The sequence below is a fragment of the Mugil cephalus genome, chromosome 19 (genome assembly GCF_022458985.1).
Source record: "Mugil cephalus isolate CIBA_MC_2020 chromosome 19, CIBA_Mcephalus_1.1, whole genome shotgun sequence".
Taxonomy (NCBI): domain Eukaryota; kingdom Metazoa; phylum Chordata; class Actinopteri; order Mugiliformes; family Mugilidae; genus Mugil; species Mugil cephalus.
This window is the reverse complement of record NC_061788.1, coordinates 7,030,658-7,051,267: the sequence shown is the minus strand read 5'-3', so window position 1 is coordinate 7,051,267 and position 20,610 is coordinate 7,030,658. Positions and strand designations below refer to the sequence as shown.

Below are 20,610 nucleotides of genomic sequence, written 5' to 3'. Positions count from 1 at the left end.
TAAATAATAAAACTCGTAGACTTCAAACTCTTTCTGTAACTCTGTGTTAGATTTGTAATGTTTATCCAGGGAATGTCTCTTAGTGTGTCTATCTACAAATAATGTTGTATCATTGCGTTGTTTTACTTTACTTTAACTTCATTCCAGACTAAATACTAGACAACCACATCAATAAAACACAGTACTAAAATTAAAAAGCTAATCAGCTAAAACATATACAAGCAATTACTCCAGTGCTTCCAGAACCAGGAAGAATATCTGGTATCACTCAGTGTAGGCTCAAACCATAACCTGGATAACGTTGTTATCCGAGTCAGATAATCTGCAAAAAATATAAACATAAAATTCGTCAGTACTGCATACAAAGTGGGGACATTACCGCTTATAAACATTTGGCTTGCACTTGTATACCTTGGAAGTTAAAGCAGTATCCTAAAAGCACCATTATATGGCACCTGAAATCTTTTCATTTTTGCTTTACTGTAACTGCACCACAAGTGAATTTTATTCATTTTTACAGTTTATGTTTTTAGTCTGTCTTTTAACTGAATTTTCCTTTTTTTTTCTTATGATTTTTATGTTTTTAGTCTGGTTATTATTATTATTTTTATCAGTTTATCTTTTTAGTCTGCCTTTTAACTAATTTTAACTTATTTCATTATTTTCCCCATTTTGAGTGGGTTTTAATTGAATTGTATTTATTTTTTATCCTTTAGTTAAGTTGTAATTATAATTTGTACAGTTTACATGTGTTGCGTGTAAATTACGTGTGTGTCAATTGATTTTTTTTTTTGTTGTTGTTCTTATGTAAAGCACTCTTTGTATAAAAAATGCTCTATAAATAAAGTTTGATTGATGGTTTGATTGATTGAAGTGCGCAGTTTAGAACATGTCCCTCTTGAAAACGAGGCCGCGTGAATCCGTGGCATTTGCCTGTATAAATAAAGATTTAATAATAACGATAATGATAAGAATAAGGAACCCATTCTTTTGTGCACTTTATCATGTATAATAAATGAATTGTCACACAAAGCCATGTTCCTCTTTTTTTTTTATCACTAACCAACAGCGACCCCACCAGGCGGACAGGTGAGCCGCAGCCATAGAGCCCGTCCCCATAGAGACAGGCTCCTACAACAGGGCGCCGTTACACCAGCTAGTCCGCTCTCAGCGGCTATGACAGCCTCTACATGAAGCAGCCGGCCTTCGGACATCAATAATATCCTCGAAAACGGTCTTCCGGATGGTTGCCAATCAGATTTCTCATTATTGGATTAACGAGCGTCAGCCGCCAGCCGCAGCTTTATCCTGAGAGGCCGGAGATTTACAGGGAGGAGTCTTGTTGTTATTTCACCGTTAGCTGAAGCCAGGCCAGCATGTCGGCGTTTTAACAATACCGTCAACCGTAAAAAGCTGCGAAGAGGACCCAAATGTGCTCCTAGAGGTGGGTTATTGTCGTGCTTGTCGTGTTATATTCCGAGGTGTCCGTTTATACAGTGAATTTAGCGGCGCTAGGTTGACGTGAGGTGAGTTATTGGTTATCCTGGACATGCTAGAAAAAGAAAGAAAAAAAACCCCAGCATCTGTTTAATATCCCAATATTTGGTTTAATTGGTTTAAAACTGCACTGCTGCAATTTATTTCTAAAAGAGCAGCTTGCATTTCTTCCACCTAACCAAGCCAAACACCTTGCCAGTTGCATGCTAATGAATGAATGGATGGATGGATGGTGTTTATGTGGGATTTAAAGGTGCGCACGTTCAGACGTGGTGCACGAATCACGGTGACTGACAGCAGAGACACCCACAGCACCAGCGAGTCGCACGAATCTCAGAATACGTGTTTTGTTATCATCATCATCACCATCACCATCGCTGTCACTGCTGTCAGAGAGCCAGGCCCTGGTTGTTGTTCCTCCTCCCTGTCGATGATGTAATGCTTGTTGGCTACCACTGGCAGTCAGTCAGTCAGTCAGTCATGGTTCTGTGTGTCTCCCCTCAGGATGGATGTGGAGGTGAGTGCTGGCAGGGACAGCACCTGGAGGAGAGGAGCAGCGGCCGAGGATGACGGTGGAGGTGGAGGTGGTTTCACGGAGGCGCAGGTCGTACCGCTGGAGGTCTACGACTCTGCAAGGGCCAAGATAGAGGCGAATCTCCGCTGGCTGTTTGCCAAAGCCTATGGTACAGGTATGGCTGTCTTTAGGTGTTTCCTCGTGGTGGATAAGACGAGATTAAACAACAAAACAAGAAAGATAAGATGACATGTTCCTTTATTGGTCCGTGTCAGAGACATTTAAATGACACAGCATCACAGGAAGGTATCATACACCTGTCCAGCAAAAGTAGTGTAACAAAAATGAATGAAAATAGGACTAAGAAAAGAGAATATTGGAAAAATAGTAGTTTAAAATAGACATGTGCTTAGGTAGTTTAGGGAGTTTACTCGATGCTGTGGAGTCAGTCACCGTGGCTACTGACTGTGATGTTTCTCTGTGTTTTATTAATTTATTGGAGCAACCATCATCTGTATATGAGCTGATTATGAGATGTAGATAGTTTGTTTCGTCAGTTGTTCAGTCAGGTTGTTACATGTACTGTACATGTTATACTTTCATAGTATCTGTATTATAGTGACTCTGTACTAGAGGTGCATGAGTACTTTGCGAGAATCCAGTTCTCTGATTTTATTTTGTAGAACAAAAACACCTCAACTCTAAAGAGGAGTGAAAGCTGATTTTTTGTAGTCAACTATTCATATAATTATCACCAAGATGGTAAGTAGATAACATATAGCTTCACTTTTTAACCACAATTTCAAAACTAGGATTTGCAGCTTAATTAATAATGAAAAAAATAATAATTTGTTGCATCTGCACAGTTAAAGACTGGTCTTAATAACTGATATATTTTAGTGCCGTCCACATAATCCATCCGTATCTTTCTGCACCTCGTCTCAGGATCAGTTTAATTATGTGAAACTGTGTGTCTCTCGTATCTCGTCGTCGTGTTTTCAATAACAGATTTATAAGTAGTCACAAAGGGTGTAATTCAGAGAATCATATGCTTCGTCCGTGTTGTTTTTCTTCGTCACAACCAGAAATAAACTTTCTGAGGAGGAGATTTTCTTACCACGGTAACATAGCGGCACACTTGACTTTCTCGTTTGACTTAGGCTGACGTCTCATGATCCGTCTTTTACACACAGGTCACTGGCCCTGCCAGATCCGATTAGGTCTGCTAAAAATTAAAAACGATTGCTCTACATAACTGTAGGCTCTAAGCAAATGTAAGGAAATGACTCCTTGAATGTGGGTTTTTGTGTCACTCTGGTCGCTCTCTACGGAGCGTGAGCAGGCGGCCAGCTGTGCTGTTCATGCTCTTCATGATCACTGTGACAGTGAGACATTTGGAAGGAGACACGTACAGAGGCAGCCATTTAGCAAATGAAAACTCATTGTTATCGTATCCATTTTCCGAGGAAGCCGTCCTGTAGTTTAAGTGTTTCCTTCTCTGCAGCGCTGCCGAGTCAGTAAATTGACTCTGAGATAGAAACAAAACCCTAATGTACTGCTATGAAAACGAAACCGAGTACAAAATTCAATTCCGAATGATGCTCGGAGATGCGTCTTATTTTTCAAATTCAGAAATAACCTTCACACAAGAAGTATTTTACCAGTGAGTCAGCAAAGCAAGGCGCTTTTTGATAAACACTGTGAGCTGTGTTTTGGTGGTTAGAGCTTTGTGTCTCTGTTACTCAACAACTGTGTAGTTCCAGGGCAGAGATCAGGTGCCCATAATAATCACCAAACCACCTATTCAAGCTTCCTGCTTGCCTTAATCTGATTGGCTTCTCCAGATATCAGTCAGTGCCAGGGACACTAAGGAGCCTTCTCATCATTAAACTGATTTCTGTAGCTCAAACTACACAACTTTTCTTTCATAAGATGGGCAATACCTGTGTTATGACTAAACAGCTATAGTAATCTGAACAAGTTCTAACAGTACACGTAGTTTATCACATTTTTGTTAAACTACATACAGGTTAACATGCAGAAGTACTAGAAACTTCGTTAACTTTCTGCCTTATCTTTAAAGTCCTTGCCATGTATTAGCAGCCTAGCATTCACAAATCATCAATTTATCTGTCCATTACTTTCTAGACTGGACAAAAGAATCAGTGAATCCTCATATTTTCGACATTAAACAAATGACTCTGAAAAGAGTTATTCTTCTATTGCTTTTTACTCACCCCCTTTTTTTCCACCAAGGAAGTTCGAGGATGGTACGGAGCTGGTGCATCTTGAAGCAGTTCTTTGTATTTAAACAGCAATAAATCGTGGTTTGAAAGGGGCATCGACACAGGGGCTCAGAGTGGGATTGTTGTGACCAAGCAGACCAGTAAAACACTGCAGACAGTCTCCTTGCAATGTGATCCTGAACAGGGAGCCTCAATAATGAAACCAGTGTTGGAATAGGAGATAAGAAAGCAGAGACATACAGTACGTATGATTGCAGCAGAAACAGAGAAACTACATTTTCTGGTCATGTTGAGTCAGACATTCATTCTGAGGGAATCAAACTGGTGCATCCTGGTCAGGTCTGGTACCTTTGAGATGTCCATAAACTGAAGCTTTGCATTGTCTCATCTCAGTCAGTGCATTTACATGCAGAGCTTCATCGAGCTATGCTCAAAATTTGACTTTCTGACTACAATCCTTGTCCCAGTTTACATGCAGCGCAAGAAAATCGAATAACTGTTCTCCTCCTCTACACTAGGTGGCGATACGTGTTTTTTCAGCGAGTTAATACCACGTTAATACAGCCCGATTTCCGGTTGACCTATTGCGTGATATGATAAACAAGAGTCGTTCACAACAACCAGACAGATAATAGTACATTTTTTAGTCTCGTACGTAGTGTTGGTGCTACTTCTGGTGAAGGTAAGATCCGCGCTATCCCTCAGATGGTTCTTCTAGCGGCTTTGTTTCTCTTCTTCTTGAGTGAGTGATATGTGTGGTTATCCTGAAAATTTAGAAAGCACACCTAAATAATACTTAATTTGGACAAAATACATATTGACAGAAAATGCGTTTTATACAATGTATTCTACAACTCAAAGAGTTTTCAAATGCTATACTCCTATTAAGACCAAACCCGTAGAGTGTTAATTCAGCAAAGTTAGACTGAAAGACACTGAAGTTTGTTTATGTTGTTGTATGTTTATGCCCCGGTTGCTGATAATCAGTGTTGAGGACAGGCGAACCATAACACTCTTAATAGATTAAGAGCGCAAAGCAACGAACGCAGCAGTGCTGGGATGACTGTGTTGTTTGTGTCTGCTGGTGTGAAAGTCAACACAGCCAGTCACATGTTCTTGTGTTTAATGGCATTGGACCTCAAGACTTGTGTATTTGTTTGAGACGGTCCATGTTTTTGGAGAAGCATAGGAATCTTTTCTAAACGGGGGCATAATTTATTCATGCATTTAAATAAATATAGGAATGCGTAGTGCTCCTAAACCACTAGGTAGTTTCTCGTTAGGTTAGCTCTGTATAGGTTCAACAATAGAGAATTTACCGTATATATGTACGGAATATATACGGTACATTTGTATGTAATTCCCAAACCATCTCTTGATGTTTCTGAGTCTGACATCTGGTCTACTCATATTCTGAAGCTCATATTCGTAAATATAGCTTGTTATGTTCTATGATTGTGTAACAACTACATGTAGGGTTTGGGTTATGTAATGTCGACTGATAGGGAGCATAGTTGACTAACATCACGCAACGTCATGCAACAAAATCAGATGTAATGAACTGTGAATCACACCGCACGATACTCGCTTGTTGCTAACTGAGAGCCGCACATATTGTTCCCATCTTTTCATTGTTGTCTGCAGAGTCAGGCTCGCAGGCTTTTCCCTGATCGTGTCGACTTAGAGGCTCTGTTTCCCCAACATACTGTCTTGTTGGGGGGGATTCTCCCTTAAGCTTAGTCTCACTGGTGAGAGGGGGTGCATCTTCCCCCTGCTGAGTCTGCTGCTGGTCACTCTGGCCCTGTGCCTCGAAGAATAGCAACGAACACTTTCCCTACACCCCCCCCTCCTCTTAATTTCCCTCACACATACGCAGGGCTGGGGTGGGCTTAAGTTCTTGGATCAGATGGATGATAAATATCTAAGGAGTATTAGCTACTAGGATTAGAGAGGAGCTCCTGTCTCCCCCCCTCGCTACACATCCCCCGATACTAGAGGCCATTCAAACTAGTTAGCAGGAGCCGGGACAGCTTCCCAGCCCCCCACCTCCGGCCACGCTGGCATTCCCCATCACTGTCTCCATGGCAACCAGGGAGGACAAGGGGGCATTCTGGGACTGCCGAAGCAGAGGAAGCTGCAGGGCGAGCGGTAGCGGCGCGCTTGGAAATGGACTAGAGGCATCCAAAAAACACATGCACTCAAACACAGTGGGCTGTTCATCGACTATTTCCTCATATTATCTGAGTTTTTCATGTGCACATGGCAGCGCTGCATCAGCAGAGAGCCGGATAGATCCTGTGTGCAGCCCTGTGCCAAGCAAGCAGGCTGCAGCGAAGGATGCAGCTGAGGGTTACACAGTGTGCTGTTGTGCTAAGCTGAACCTGTTTTGTGCGAGCGATTTCCTCTGATGGATGTCTTAGATTTTCTGTTTGTCTCAGTCAGCAAGGGCTCCAAGACTCAGATGGTGTGTAAATACCTCTCGAAGCCACATTATTAGAGAAAACAATAGTAAAATTAGCTTAAGTGACCGTTAAATCTTTCCATTGCGTTATAAAACTGCATGTGTGTGTGCACAACGGCAGTTTTATGACGAGTCATAGTTGAGCAAGAAAACAGCTCAGCACTGTCTAATGGTTTCTGGGTGCCTGTGAGGCTTGTTCTAACCACAAAGGAATCATTTGACATTTTAGGAGATACACTTATTCACTATCTGCTGAGAGTTAGATGACAAGGAAGATCGATATAATCGTTTTATATGCCCATTAGGTATAAAGCCAGACCAAAGCCGATTAGCAGGAACGAAACAGAGCACTGCTCTGTCATGGTTTCGCTTTTTGTTATTGTAGGTTTCCTCTTTTCTTTGGAAAACATCAGTCTTAGATTTGATTCACTTCCTTTCTATGTTTTCTATCCCTCCCTTATGATTGCCTGCTCTGCACTAATTGTTTTCACCTGTTTCTATTACCTCTGTTTTGTTTGTGTTCCTTTCCCATCTTCCTTTTTTATTTGCTTTTGTTCCTATTTCTCTGTGTCGCCATGTTACACATGTTTTTATTTGCTTGTCTCATTCATTTCCTCAAGTAACCCTTGTGTTTGGATTCTCCATATATGAATTTAACTGCTTTGCCCAGAATTAAACTGTATGAATCTATCATATATGTCATTTACTTAATAAGTACATTGTACACAAAAGTGACTATATGTGTTTTTATGTGTGCTGGACATCCGGACATCCGGATGTTGTGTTCAGTGTTCATTATGGAGCTTTAGATGTTGGGGTAGACAGATTCTGTTTTAAACTAACTGCCTTCTGGTTTTAGTGCCAAATTTGATGAGGCATATGAAAGTGCTCCGTCTGACTCACTACAAGAAGGAAAATCTAAAGTTTGAGTCATGCCACTATATCTATAAATTATAAAACTAATTCAAAGTTGTGAAGTCATTTTCCTTTTAAGCATTGCTATGTAATACTGACAACTAACAATTGATACCTTTTCTCTCTGTGCCTCATCGATACCAGTCTCCCTTGATACCTCTTTTTTTTCTCCGCTTTCTGTTATTTGAAACTAAGCAACAACGTCCCTGCTTACGGTCTAAATATACCCAGAAAGTGCTGGAAGCTAAATTCCGTGAGTGCTTTAGGCCTTAACTTTGGATTAACGTGTCCAAGGTAAATGAAAATAGCTTCCCCATGTCTGAGTCTATGAGCGGGACAGCATCAGCTTAAGTATCACCACTAAGTCCTATTAAGTCATTGACTTAAAGTCTCAGGTCCGCCTATTCTGCATTGCTATCTGGCATAGTGTTTAACTCCTCTTCCACTACTTTCTTCTTAGACAGTCTAATACCTTGTACGCTGATGGCCTGGGAGCTTCTCTGTTATGTAACACGGCGGGGCATTGGTAAACACGTGTCCGCTCAGAAATAGTGTGGATGAATGGTGTGATTTGTGGCTTAGCCCAACTTTTAGGACAGAAAAACGTGCATCTCTCATTAAGTACACATTGAATAATTTAATAATACATCATGCTTGTTAACGTTCCTTTTCCCAGATCACATCCCTGCGGACCTGAGAGACCCCTTTTACACGGACCAGTATGAGCAGGAACACATCAAGCCACCCATCATCCGCCTGCTCCTGTCCGGAGAGCTCTACTGCCGCGTGTGTGGGCTCATCCTTCACGCTGAGCAGGCCGCCTCACTCCAAAGCCACCAGTCTGTCATCCAGGCTCTGTCCAGGAAAGGCATCTACGTGCTGGAGGCCGACAACACGCCGGTGTCCGATCTGGATCTCGGCTCGTCTCCCATCAAAATGGTTGGTCGTACCATATGTCTAGTTCAACACCAGCCTTAGCAGAATATGAGCAAATTCGTTGCTCATTGTGCCTTAAACCAACGAATAGTATCTGTCAGACAGTGGAGGGTCAGGTGATACCGTCCTATTCCAGTCTGTACTTATCATGTGATGTTTTGCTGAAACCAGCATTATTAGGAAGGAGCAGTTCACTACAAAATAGTTATATATATATATATATATATATATATATATATATATATATATATATATATATATATATATACATACACAGGACATACATGGAAGCATCCCAATACAAACAGTGTCTGCTCTGATCTTTTAGCCACTGAACAGATCCAGTGGAGGATTTAGAGGTTGGAAGCCCCCTACAAATAACCAAGAATGTCAGCAGAGTTTCGGCAACTCAAGGTCTTCCAGATTCTAAAGCTGTAACCGCTGAAATCGTTGGATCTTTCTGTGCTTCCTTCACAGAATTACCTTAGAACTTCTTTTTCCAGTTCATTCAGATCTTCTACCCAACAATCAGTATATTGCAATATTTTTTCTTGCCACTACAATATTTAATTTTAACAGAAAAAGAAAAGGTTGTGTTTTGGGGCGATCACGAACGACTTCCGCACCTCCACCACCACTTTTTCTGTACAAGTTCAGTAAATTGGAGATGCATCACTTGGATTAATATTGTTTTTTGACTCAATTTGTCCAATTAATTATCACTGTCGCCTGAGCTACATATATACAATGTGTATTTTAAGCTACATTTAAAATTTCTCAGTGAACTACTATATGTAGAATATTGCAATATCATAATATCGCAATAATGTATCGTATCGTGACTCAAGTATCGCGATAGCATCGTGACGTCTTTGCTAGTACTCATACCCCTACTAACAACTAGGTTGTTTGTAGCAGTTTTGAAACAAATTGACTTTGTCCAAGAATGCAATAGATGCCCAGAAACACAATTCCAGTGTTGTTTCATGACCTACACCTCCCCAAAAAGCATTAATTCTGCCTTAATAAATATTATCCAGTATAAAAGCCAGAAAACATTCATGTCTCTGAAAATGAGGATTCATTCTCTGCGGTAGTATAACCTAGTGAGCTGGCAACTCACACTTACCATCTGGTAACAAGCTGATATGACTTTGCTTTCCAGATGCACATGCGAGCCAAGATTACCGGAATAAATAATGCACCAGTGGATGGGGCTGTTTAACAGGTTTTAGAGACAGTAACTAAAATATTTATGAACAAACCAAACGCTCGGCATTTTTCATTTATTATGAACCCACTCTGCAGGTGTGAAAACACAACAGGACAGGACACAAGCTGGAACAGAGGCAAAAGTTTAGCCTGGATTTTTCTACAATAATCAGACCTGCAGACTAATAAACAGACTGATACAGAATGTGTGAAGGAACACAAATCCATAATTACTTATGCATTACTACATTAAACTCCGTTTCTGATCTCCCCAGAGCTCCCACATCCACCTCATCGACGCCCTGATGATGGCCTACACGGTGGAGATGATCAGCATAGAAAAGGTGGTGTCAAGTGTCAAGCGCTTTTCCAACTTCAGTGCCTCCAAGGAGCTTCCATTTGACCTGGAAGATGCAATGCTCTTCTGGATTAACAAGGTAACAGCTAAACACGGGTGTTAATGTTTGGACTTCTGCAACGTGTCCGTCTACGTAGAACAACAGTATATTTGTCTCTTTAGGTGAACATAAAGATGAGGGAGATCATGGAAAAAGAGTGTAAAATGAAGCAACATCTGCTTGAGTCGCCCAGTCACCAGAAGGTAAAACACTGTCTCTTTGTCTGAACACTCTTTTTCTCTTTCACTTTGTCTCTTTCACTTTCACAGAAAAAAACAGCGTTGAATAGCGTCTTTGATAAGTGATATTGTTGCCTTTGTCTCTTGTCTTTCCGGCTGTAACGTTACGTGTCTGCGTCTCATTTTTAATAGGTGTTTTAACTGTCAGTCAGTTTGTGACTTAATTTGATCAAGGCAATATGTCATATCTTGCCCTCGGATCTGTGAGTTACTGTTGGGCTACAGTGTTCTCAGCGTATATATTTGTATATATATGTAACCAAATTAGCATGATTAAAAGTATATTAAATTAGCTAACATCTATCTTGCTAGTAGACCCTGTGGCATACGGAAAATGATCACTAATCACTTAAATATAGGTCATGTGTATTATGTCTTTGTGATGAAAATGAGCAAAAATCTCTAAATGTCTCTTTCAAATTGTATCTCACAACCTGAAATCCTCTGCTCTTTGTTGACTTGCCAAGCGTTAGCACGGCGCCTCCCGCCTGTTCTTCTGAAATGTGACATTTGTCACACTTTCAGTCTAACCCTTTCCACTTGTCTTTAAGATCAGATCAGATTTCCACCAGGAGATATGATCTGATTCCTCGTCACTGTATCTGACCCTTGACCTGTCTCCTGCTCTTACTGTTTGTGCCCCCCCCCCCCCTTCCTAAAAATGTTCCCTTTGTTCCTCTTGGATACTAGTCTCCCTCCAAATGGTACTGGAAGCTTGTACCTGTAAGTCCAACTCCTTGCAATTTCCTGTCTGAGTGTATGTGTGTGGGTTCGTGGAGTATGTCGCTGTTTGTGCCATGTAGAGAGTCATGAATAGGGAAGACACTACAGCGCCCCTTAGTGGCAAAAGAGGAGCATGAAAGACATTTTTTTCTGCTCATTTGCTTTTGCCTTGAAACCGTTTATTTATTTTTTATTTTTTTAATTTCCAGCTGAGCTTTTGCACCACCCCCAAAACATCCACACACTCTCTCTACACCTTTGTTGCTAGTGAGTAAAGCTGAAGTGAACTACCAGGCGCTTCAGATGCACCGTCAGCAGTATGTTTGAATGGCTCATCCACTCATGGCTTGTCTCGGTTTATCATTAACTTCCTCCCAATCATTTCTTTTTCCCCCCTCACCAGCCTGATATATTGCATGCTCTGGCCCATTGCTTATTGGAGCCCGTGGAGTTCTCTCGTGTGGTAATGTACTCATCATTGACCCTTTTCGTTATTGTTTTTCCCTTTCATGCCCCCCAACTACAAAAGCCATCATTGTTAAATAATTTACCCGAGCATAATTAGCATATGTGGCTGTCTTTGTGAGCGAAGACACACATGAATGCACCACATGAGAGTTCAGATGCAGATAAAGGCCATGAAGCACTAGATTGAAAGTCACGTACATCTACTGTACAGTGTTGAAGACAACCATAAAATACTGCACAAAGGGAAGAATGTTGTGTTAGTGTGTGTGTGATGAGTTTGCACATATCTGTGTGTTTGATTAGATGAGTTTGTGGACACTTTCTAAACTTAACTCCTCTCTTGCTGTGCAGGTGCGTTATCGCAGAGATCACCTGTCAGGACGGACTCTGCAGCACTTCCCCCTGTTGGACGACCTGTTGAAGGATGTGTGTGACGGCACAGCTCTGCTGGCTGTGATCCACTTCTACTGTCCGGAAATCATTAGACTGGAAGGTACAGTGGACTATTACATCTGCTGAATAAAGATAGAAGATGCTATAGGACACTTTTTTTTTTGCGAAACAAGATCATTTGCTGTGTTGTTATGCTGAGTTAAGCTATTAGCCCACTGGCAGCCATGTAGGTTAAAGATATAAGAGTGGTATCAATCTTTTCATCTAACCATCCAAATAAGAGTAATTCACAAAACGCTACGGTCCCATGCTATAGAACTACTATAGCACACAATATTAGTCTGATAGTATTAACCATCATTGTCCTGTTCTGTGCAGATATCTGCCTGAAGGAGGTTCCCTCTATAGCAGACAGTGTGTACAACATCCAGCTACTGAATGAGTTCTCAAATGAGTACCTGAGCAAATGCTTCTATCTGAAGCCCGAGGACCTGCTGTACTCTCCACCGGTACTAAAGGTGAGCACAAAAACACAAGTACTACTACTGATAGTGATTTCAAAGTTAAACTGACGCATCGACACATTGAAACTTTAACAGTTTCTTCACTTCACACACATTTTGTCTTATGTTTCTTGAATTGTGACCTTGTGTAACTTATATTATTGAGGCGTGATGTTGACTTTATAACCTTTAAAGCACAGAGTGAGCACACCACACCCTATAAAGAGTGATGTTTGCGATTTTACACTTTTTCATCTTGCTCTCAGTCTAGTCTAGTCTAGGCAGTCTAGTCTTTGAGGCAACAATTAAGAAATTCATTGTCCTTTATCTGTACTGTTCTGTATTTTTTAAATCTCTCACTTGAAAAAAGACTATTTATAAAAGTATATAATGTCAATGTCTTGCTGTTGGGTCTGACTTTATTTTTCTCTGGCAGAATAATGTGATGGTGTTCATTGCTGAGCTTTTCTGGTGGTTTGAAACTGTGAAGCCAGACTTCGTGCAGCCCAGGGATCTTCAGGAAATCAAAGATGGTATGACATACATTGGCTTGTTTGTGATTTATAGTTACATTGATTTTAGTTATGTACAGAAAGTGCACTATAACAACGTGTACAGAGGGCAAATGGGATTTGTAATGCGTCTAGTAGCTCTTTAAATTAATTGTGTTCTATGTTATAGAATCTCTTTTTTAATACCCCTTTTAACATTTACAGTGAGACTGCTGCTGCAGCCTAAAAGTTCTCGATCCTACGCCCCCATCTCCAACATCACCAAACGAAGCTTCCTGACATCGTCAAACTCTGCTGATGTCTTGACTACACCTCCGAGCTCTGACCTCAGGTGTTGTACAGCGTTCCTTCCCCAGAAGTTTAATGACTAATGTTCAGTATTTTTTGGTCATATTTGCTTGTGTGCTTGTAATATAAAACACAGTATATGATACAGTCCTAGTGATACACTAGTTATTATGGGTGAAAATATGAACCTATATTTATGATATTTGTCAGCACTGCAATATCGTGTACAAATGCCACAGAGCATGTGGTGACAGTATTAAACTGACATCACTGACATTACGTTAGATAGAATCTGCCCAGCTCTAACTATGAAGCTCAACCTGTCTTTCTCTTTCAGCTCCAAACCAAGCTCATCAAGTCAGTCCCACTCTTTACTGCCCCTGAGACAGAGACAACAGAAGGTGGTTGAAGAAGGCACTTTAGGTAAACAAAGGAAAATTTGTGTCCTGAGTAGTTTTATTCCCCAAGAGTAAAGTACTTTATACAGAACAACAAAGGAGGGATGTAAACATACCACAGACTATATTCGAGACCAGACTATATTCCCAGATTTAATCAGTGAATAGTGATGTTGCATATTTGCATAATATGAACACTTTTTTCTTTGTACAGATGTTAGAAATAGGTCCAACTCTATGACACGTGCAGACGGGCAACATCAAGGCTCCATGTTGATCAGGCCAGACAGGAGGCAGAGGTGAGCAGCGCGATTACCACCTTCACATTTTAATTGTTGACACCCATTTACCCAATTTCAGTATGGATACAGAAAATACATTCCATGCTTCAATATATTTGGTTGATAATACTCCCCCGTCTGTCACCCATCCAGGCCTTTATCCCAGCCAGCGCCCTTCGCCCTGCATTATGCCCTGGAGGACGATGCCGACAGCATCAGCCTTGCTCGCTCCATTAGCAAAGACAGCCTGGCCTCTAACATCATTACCCCCAAACACATGCTGACGTCAGGTCTGCCTCAGCACAGACTCTCTGGTCAAACCCTGTTTAGTCACATGCGCATAGAGGATGAAGAGGAGGAAATAGAGGAGGAGGAACTGGTTGCCGTTATCCATCCTTCTGAATTTCCTCGACGTAGAGTTGGGAGTGACATGGAGCAGGATGAGTTGGAAACACAGAGTGCAACGTCAACATCGAGGGTTTCTAACACTTATTGTTGTCCCCGCTTTGACAAGACTCCCTTTACTTTGGACCACCAGGCAGACGGTTACTATCTAGAGCCACTGATGCCCACCATCCCAAAGCCAGCTAAGGAGAAGAGTATCAGTCTGAATAAGCAGGAGGAGAGTGGTGAGAGCCGCTGTAGAGCGGCAGTACCCGCTAGGAAAGCTACTATCAGTGTCCCAAGCGCCTCACAGAGGAAATCTCCTGTGGCCGAGTCAAACAGAAGTCCGTGTACACCCACACCTGTGGTACAAACAGCCCCTAGCTCTCTCAGGCCACCCACAGAGGGTTCGGCAGGCGTCTCTCAGTCAGGCAACAAACAGTCTCAAGGATTTTTCCTTCATTTGTCTGGAGAGCCAGACCATCACAGTCCTTTTTCCTCTGGGATGGAGACGGGGCATAACTCCGACTCTGACATCGCAGACCTCGAGGACGAGGAGGAGGAGGATGAGCAGATGGAGCTAGCTAAAGAAGCTGTGAGGAAAGGAAGGGAGACGTGGTTAGAGGAGGGAGACATGGCTGAAATTGGAGAAGGTGAGTCGGCCAAACTGAGAGAAGACTCAAAGGTGAGTGAGCGGGAGGATAAGGAAGATTGCAGTGGACGCTCGAGCCCTTGCCCCAGTACGATATCCTGGGCCAGCAGCTGCAGCGCTTCAGGAAGCACCAGTGTTAAGATGACCAGCTTCGCCGAGAGAAAACTCCTTAAACTTGGACTCCGTGATGGATACTCAAGTACCAGCAGCTCCCAAAAGACCACACCAGATGGCTCTGATATTGCCCCTTGTCCTCCCTGGCAACTGAAGAGTGATTCCACCTCAGGCTGGCTAGGGAAGGAGCCTAGCACTGTGTTGGGGAAGAATATGGTCATCAGTAACCCAGTTGTGCCTTCAGAGCTGCTTCAACTTCACATGCAGCTAGAAGAGCAAAGACGTGCAATAGAGCACCAGAAGAAAAAGATGGAGACCCTTTCAGCGAGACAGAGACTAAAGCTAGGGAAAGCTGCGTTCCTGAACATTGTTAAGAAGGGTGGAGGAAAGAGTGACACGCTTCCTTTACCCCTGAAACGCAGCCAGGAACCCTCAGAGCTAACAGCTGCTGACAGGAGCAAAGCAAAGACTCAGTCCTGCAAAGATGATTCCTGCCTTGATGCTCTGAAGGTGCAGGCAAAGGCAGGTCAAACAGAGGGAGGACAGATTAATAGAGACAGCAAGTTGTCCACCCTGTCCCAGGATAATGTGACCACATGTGAACCAGACGTGAACGAGTGCTCCCGCTCCATAGATCTGCTCAACGAAGCTATTAGTTCTATTCAGCAGCAGATGATGCAGCTTTCCTTGCAGCAAGACCTGTTAATGAAGAAGACTGCGGCTTCGCCTCCAGAGTCTGTACAACCAGGCCCAAGCACAACCCCCATCGCAACGGAAACAACGCCCTCTACCTCAGACTCCAAATCTTTCGCTGTTCACTTTGTTGACATCAGTGGGAGCACTTCTGTCCCTTCTCGTCGTCCTCCCAAGCTCAGCTCCAGCCACCGCAGCAAAACCTCAGAGCAGAAACAGATAAAAGACAACAACAAGATGTCTTCTGCAAAGTCAAACATTCTGTCGTCAGACTGCACCCCTTCTCCTAGAGACAGCACTGGTGAAAGGCAAGAAACGGGGAGTGCCGTTGAAAGCTCAAGAACCGAAAGGTACATTCAGAGAAACAGCACGTTCAGAGTCCAGGACAGCACTGCAGGGGGAACTGGGCACTTTGCAGACAAATCCCAATCACAAGACCCACCACTTTCCTCCAAAGCGTCCATATCTACGTCACAAGATGCAGAACAAGAGGAGAACAAAGCTGCCAACTCAGGGAAAGAGATTGCCGCTGAGGATGAGAGCAACAGAGTCAAAGGTCAGCTGATTGAGGTGGACCTGTCAGAGCTCAAGGATCCACGGGGAGATGGCGGCGCAGACGCTGCTGAGTGCACGGCAGAAGGGGAGCAGAAGAATGTGTTGGGCTTCTTCTTTAAGGTAATGGTTTTATTTTCATGATGCATCTCTACGTAAATTGCAATGGGGCATATCCGTATCATCTTTTTTTTATATCATGCAGGATGATGAGAAGGCAGAGGATGAAATGGCCAAACGTCGGGCTGCCTTCCTCCTCAAACAGCAGCGCAAAGCTGAAGAGGCCCGACTGCGTAAACAGCAGCAAGAGGCTGAGAGCGAACTCAAACGTGATGAGGCCCGGTCCGTTATCACACAAACACACACACTAACAAGGATGAAGAATTTATCTAAGATGTGTGTGCGTGCATGAGTAACATATTAGACATTCTCCTTCTCTTTATTCAAGGCGCAAAGCAGAAGAGGACCGCGTTCGTAAGGAGGAAGAAAAGGCGCGACGGGAGCTGATTAAACAGGAATACTTGAGGAGGAAGCAGGAAGCTCTGCTGGAGGAGCAGGGTGTGGTCAAGCCTCGCCCACGGACCAAATCCCGCCGGAACAGGCCCAAGTCACTGCACCGTGAAGAGTACAGCACCCTCTCCAAAGTATCCACCACACGTAAGGACGCCCGTGGGATATTTCTGCATGTTTTCGTTTAGTGTTCCGTGTCGTCTTCGCCATTGTCTTTTCAGAACTGTGTGTTTGTCTTCGCCTTGTTATATTTGTGCGTGTTAATTCACTTGTGTACTCGTTGCCATCCTCTGAGTTGGTGCGTGTGTGTTGTGCAGGTAATGCTCTGAAGGTGTCCATGTTGATCAAAGACCAGGCCTCAGCAGCAGGCTGCAGGGGAGGTGAACCTTCTAACCTGCTCTGCATGAAGTGACATCAAGCATACACATCTGTTAAAAACAGTTAATGCTGCAAACTATGGAAGTCAGCCACAGATTACAGACCAGGAAGCTCAGTCAGTCTCTTCAGAGAGCCTAATACTGTAAACTACGACTGTAAACTGTTGGAGTTTAGAAAAATTCAGCGAATGTGAAACGAAAAGTTGCTCACTTCACAAAAATAACTGGTACTAAATCCTTGTGTTTCCGTTTTCAGCTGATCTGAGCTGCAGTCATCGAGGATCGACGCTCTCTTTGGCCACCGAGGCAGACAGCGTGATCTCAGGAGGGGCAGACTCACACAGGTAAGAATCGCTGTCTCTGCTGTAAATGCGGAGATGATGTTTGTTTACATCCTGTATGAATGACCCATCTTTTCAGGGCTGGATCTGTGTGCTCCATGGAGTCGTTCCCACTGCTGAGCAGAGCGTCCAGCAGGAACATGGAGAGGGACTGGGAGAACGGCTCCATTGCCTCTTCTATCACTTCAACTGAATACAATGGTGAGCAGAAACACAGGAAAAGCCAACGTCTTTGCCTAACAAAGAAACGTTTTGTCTCATTTTTACCGTCGCAAAACTGACTTCAGTTCCAGGTTGAAACCAGACGCAGCAGACACTTAGCCAAGTGTTTAGCACGTTCAGTCACGTGCACGTGTTTAATCTGTAGAAAATTAATATTGCTGCCTTCAAATGGAACTTGTGAGCTTCTGGTTACAACAAAGAAGGTTGTCTACACGAAATGCTTGATGTTCAAGTGTTAATATTAGACATACGTTGTGAGAACACCACTGCTTACCAAATGTTGCTATCTAAAAGCCCCCCAGGCAACAGTTAGCAAGCCTGTTATGGATTTTTGTACATAGTGGCATTAATAACGAAAACAGACCCCATTTGAAGGATTTAAATTGCTTCTCGCTCAGGTCTGTGCCCTGGACTGTCAGGATGTTGCTAGGCAACTAGCAAATAATCCAGTAATTCACTATGCCCCGTCCTGCTTCCAGGCTTCACGCTAAACTAGTTGACTCCTGACTCCAGTTTCATACCGGAAGATAGATTTAGGGTCTTATAATCTAATTTAGCAAATGAGACATTTCAATAAAATAGACACTAGACGCAACTAGACTTCTCACTTTTCCACAAAAGCTGCATGTCCAGCACTTTCTCTTAAACAGGCCATGCCCCCCAGCACAGAAGAGAATGGCGTATAAAGGTGTGTGTAGAACATACGTCGAACAATGGCTACATAAAGAAGTTAAACTCTTCTCTTTAATTGACACAGACCTGCATGTATCACAAGTCTTTAAATAAATAATTTTTTTGATATGATTGATTTGTTAAAGGTCCTAAACTCTTCAAGGAACCAAGCTCCAAGTCCAACAAGCCAATCATCATCAATGCCATCGCCCACTGCTGCTTGGCTGGAAAGGTTAACGAGGTCCAGAAGAATGTTGTTCTTGAGGTGAGTTTGATAGATGAATCTATAAACTTTGTGCTTGCCTTGTTGAAATATATTCATCGTTTTGCTCAATGATGTTTTGTCTCCATTTTACAGGAGCTGGAAAAGTGTGAGTCCAATCACCTGATCATCCTGTTCCGCGACGGTGGCTGCCAGTTCCGCGCCATTTACTCCTACTCACCCGACACGGAGGAGATAGTGAAGTTCATGGGCACGGGGCCGCGCACCATCAGCCGCAAGATGATCGACAAGCTCTACAAGTACAGCTCGGACCGCAAGCAGTTCAACGTCATCCCCGCTAAGAGCGTGTCGGTCAGCGTGGACGCCCTGACCATCCACAATCAGCTCTGGCAGGTCAAGAGACCATCGAGCGCACGGAAGAAGTGAGAAGGAGGGACTGTTGTAACAGCTTCTGTCTACCAGTGTTGGGCAGGACCCAATAAACCCAGAGATGACAGAGAAGGGGGTTAGATGTCGGTCTGAGGCAGAAAAGGAAACACCTGCCAACTCCAGTGTTTTTTTCTTTTCTTTTTTCCATTTTGTTAGCTTTTTATTTTGCATGTCACACTCTAGTGTTTTAATTTGTAGGTACCGTATGTCCTGCATCGATTGGGTATCATGTAGCAGTAGAGAGAAACTGAACCGTGGAGCTGAATACCACTGAGTCTGAACGTTCAAGACAGGCAGTGGTGATCTTAATAAAGTCTCGTGAAGTTTGCAATTTCAGCTTGGCAAAAAAAAACAAGCAAAAAAACAAACTCTACAGCTGCGATTAATCCAGACTACACATACAGAGACTGATACTGGTATGTGCTTTAATGAAGAGGGACCTTTGACTTTCTTACGTATGGAATGGATGTCAGTCAGTGCTAATTAATGTCTAGTCTCGTTTTCTATATAGTGTGTTTGGGGGGCGTGTGTGAGTCTTTGTGTTAGGGAAGGGGCGAGCTGAATACATCGTGTATTTGGCCCTGAATGTGTCTTGATTATGCTTTAAAACTTCTGTCACGCAACAGAGCTATTTATTTATTTATTTATTCATTTTTTTGTCTAGTTTGTCGGCTGCTGTTTTGTTGGGAGAAAACAGAAAATGCTGGGAAACGATACTTATTCCGAACTGAAAGTGCTTTTTGAGACCGCAGTATACCATATCAGTAATGCATCGCGTTGCATTTGTATTCCACCACACATACGAGCCATCTGAGATCGCTGACCGGCTCCTACTGCTGAACCAAAATGACTGAGCTATGCCACTGAGCTGCTGTTTGCTGCTCATTAACTGCTCACTGGATTCTGGTGAGATGTACGTTTTTGTTTTGTTTTATTTTTTTTTTTAATGTAGCTTCTGGCACTCAGCACTAGTACTTTCCCTGAAACGACTGACTGTCAGCGGCTGGTGTAATGTTCGGGAAAACTGCACAATACTTGATATTCCTTTGCTGCATTTTGTACATTTTTGAGTAGTATTTTTTTGTACATCACGTACAAGTTATGTTTACTAAAAAAGCAGGCACTATTTCAAGGTTTATTCCGTTACAGGCGTTTAGAGAGGAGTCTTATTTCATTGTGTTGTATGTTTATTTATTTTGAAGAGATATAATAAAATGCGACTAGGTGCGTTTTCTTGCTAAAGTCGTTGTGGCTGTTGTTTACCGCTCCCTTTTTGGTTTTTAATCACCTGTTTTTCTGATCACCTCATCATCCGTCTCGCTCCGTTTCTCTATTATTCTTCTATATTCTTTATTTTCTCCGTGTCTGCTGGATGTGGTGGAGGTAAAAAAGTGGCCACATAAATTGGACTGGAGACTGTGTGAATGTGAACAACCCACAAAAGAAAGAAAAAAAAC

General features: G+C 42.7%; 1 protein-coding gene across 6 annotated transcripts; it reads left to right on the top strand.

The window, feature by feature from the left end:
• The first annotated feature begins 1,115 nt into the window (after positions 1-1,115).
• On the top strand, positions 1,116-20,395 carry LOC124996850 (calmodulin-regulated spectrin-associated protein 1-B-like). 6 transcript variants are annotated; one of them, XM_047570191.1, is made up of 20 exons: positions 1,116-1,444; positions 2,002-2,186; positions 8,310-8,572; positions 10,057-10,218; positions 10,302-10,382; positions 11,545-11,604; positions 11,961-12,102; positions 12,381-12,520; positions 12,942-13,038; positions 13,222-13,348; positions 13,643-13,728; positions 13,918-14,002; positions 14,138-16,502; positions 16,585-16,721; positions 16,828-17,036; positions 17,207-17,269; positions 17,523-17,610; positions 17,687-17,808; positions 18,648-18,766; positions 18,860-20,395. In XM_047570191.1, exons 2-20 carry the CDS (start codon positions 2,003-2,005, stop codon positions 19,148-19,150), a joined length of 4,821 nt encoding a protein of 1,606 aa, XP_047426147.1. In that variant the 5' UTR covers positions 1,116-1,444; position 2,002; the 3' UTR covers positions 19,151-20,395. The 6 variants fall into 6 exon arrangements, with proteins under 6 accessions (XP_047426147.1, XP_047426148.1, XP_047426149.1 ...); XM_047570192.1 differs by lacking the exon at positions 11,545-11,604 and adding an exon at positions 11,109-11,141; XM_047570193.1 differs by lacking the exon at positions 11,545-11,604.
• The last annotated feature ends 215 nt before the right edge of the window (positions 20,396-20,610 follow it).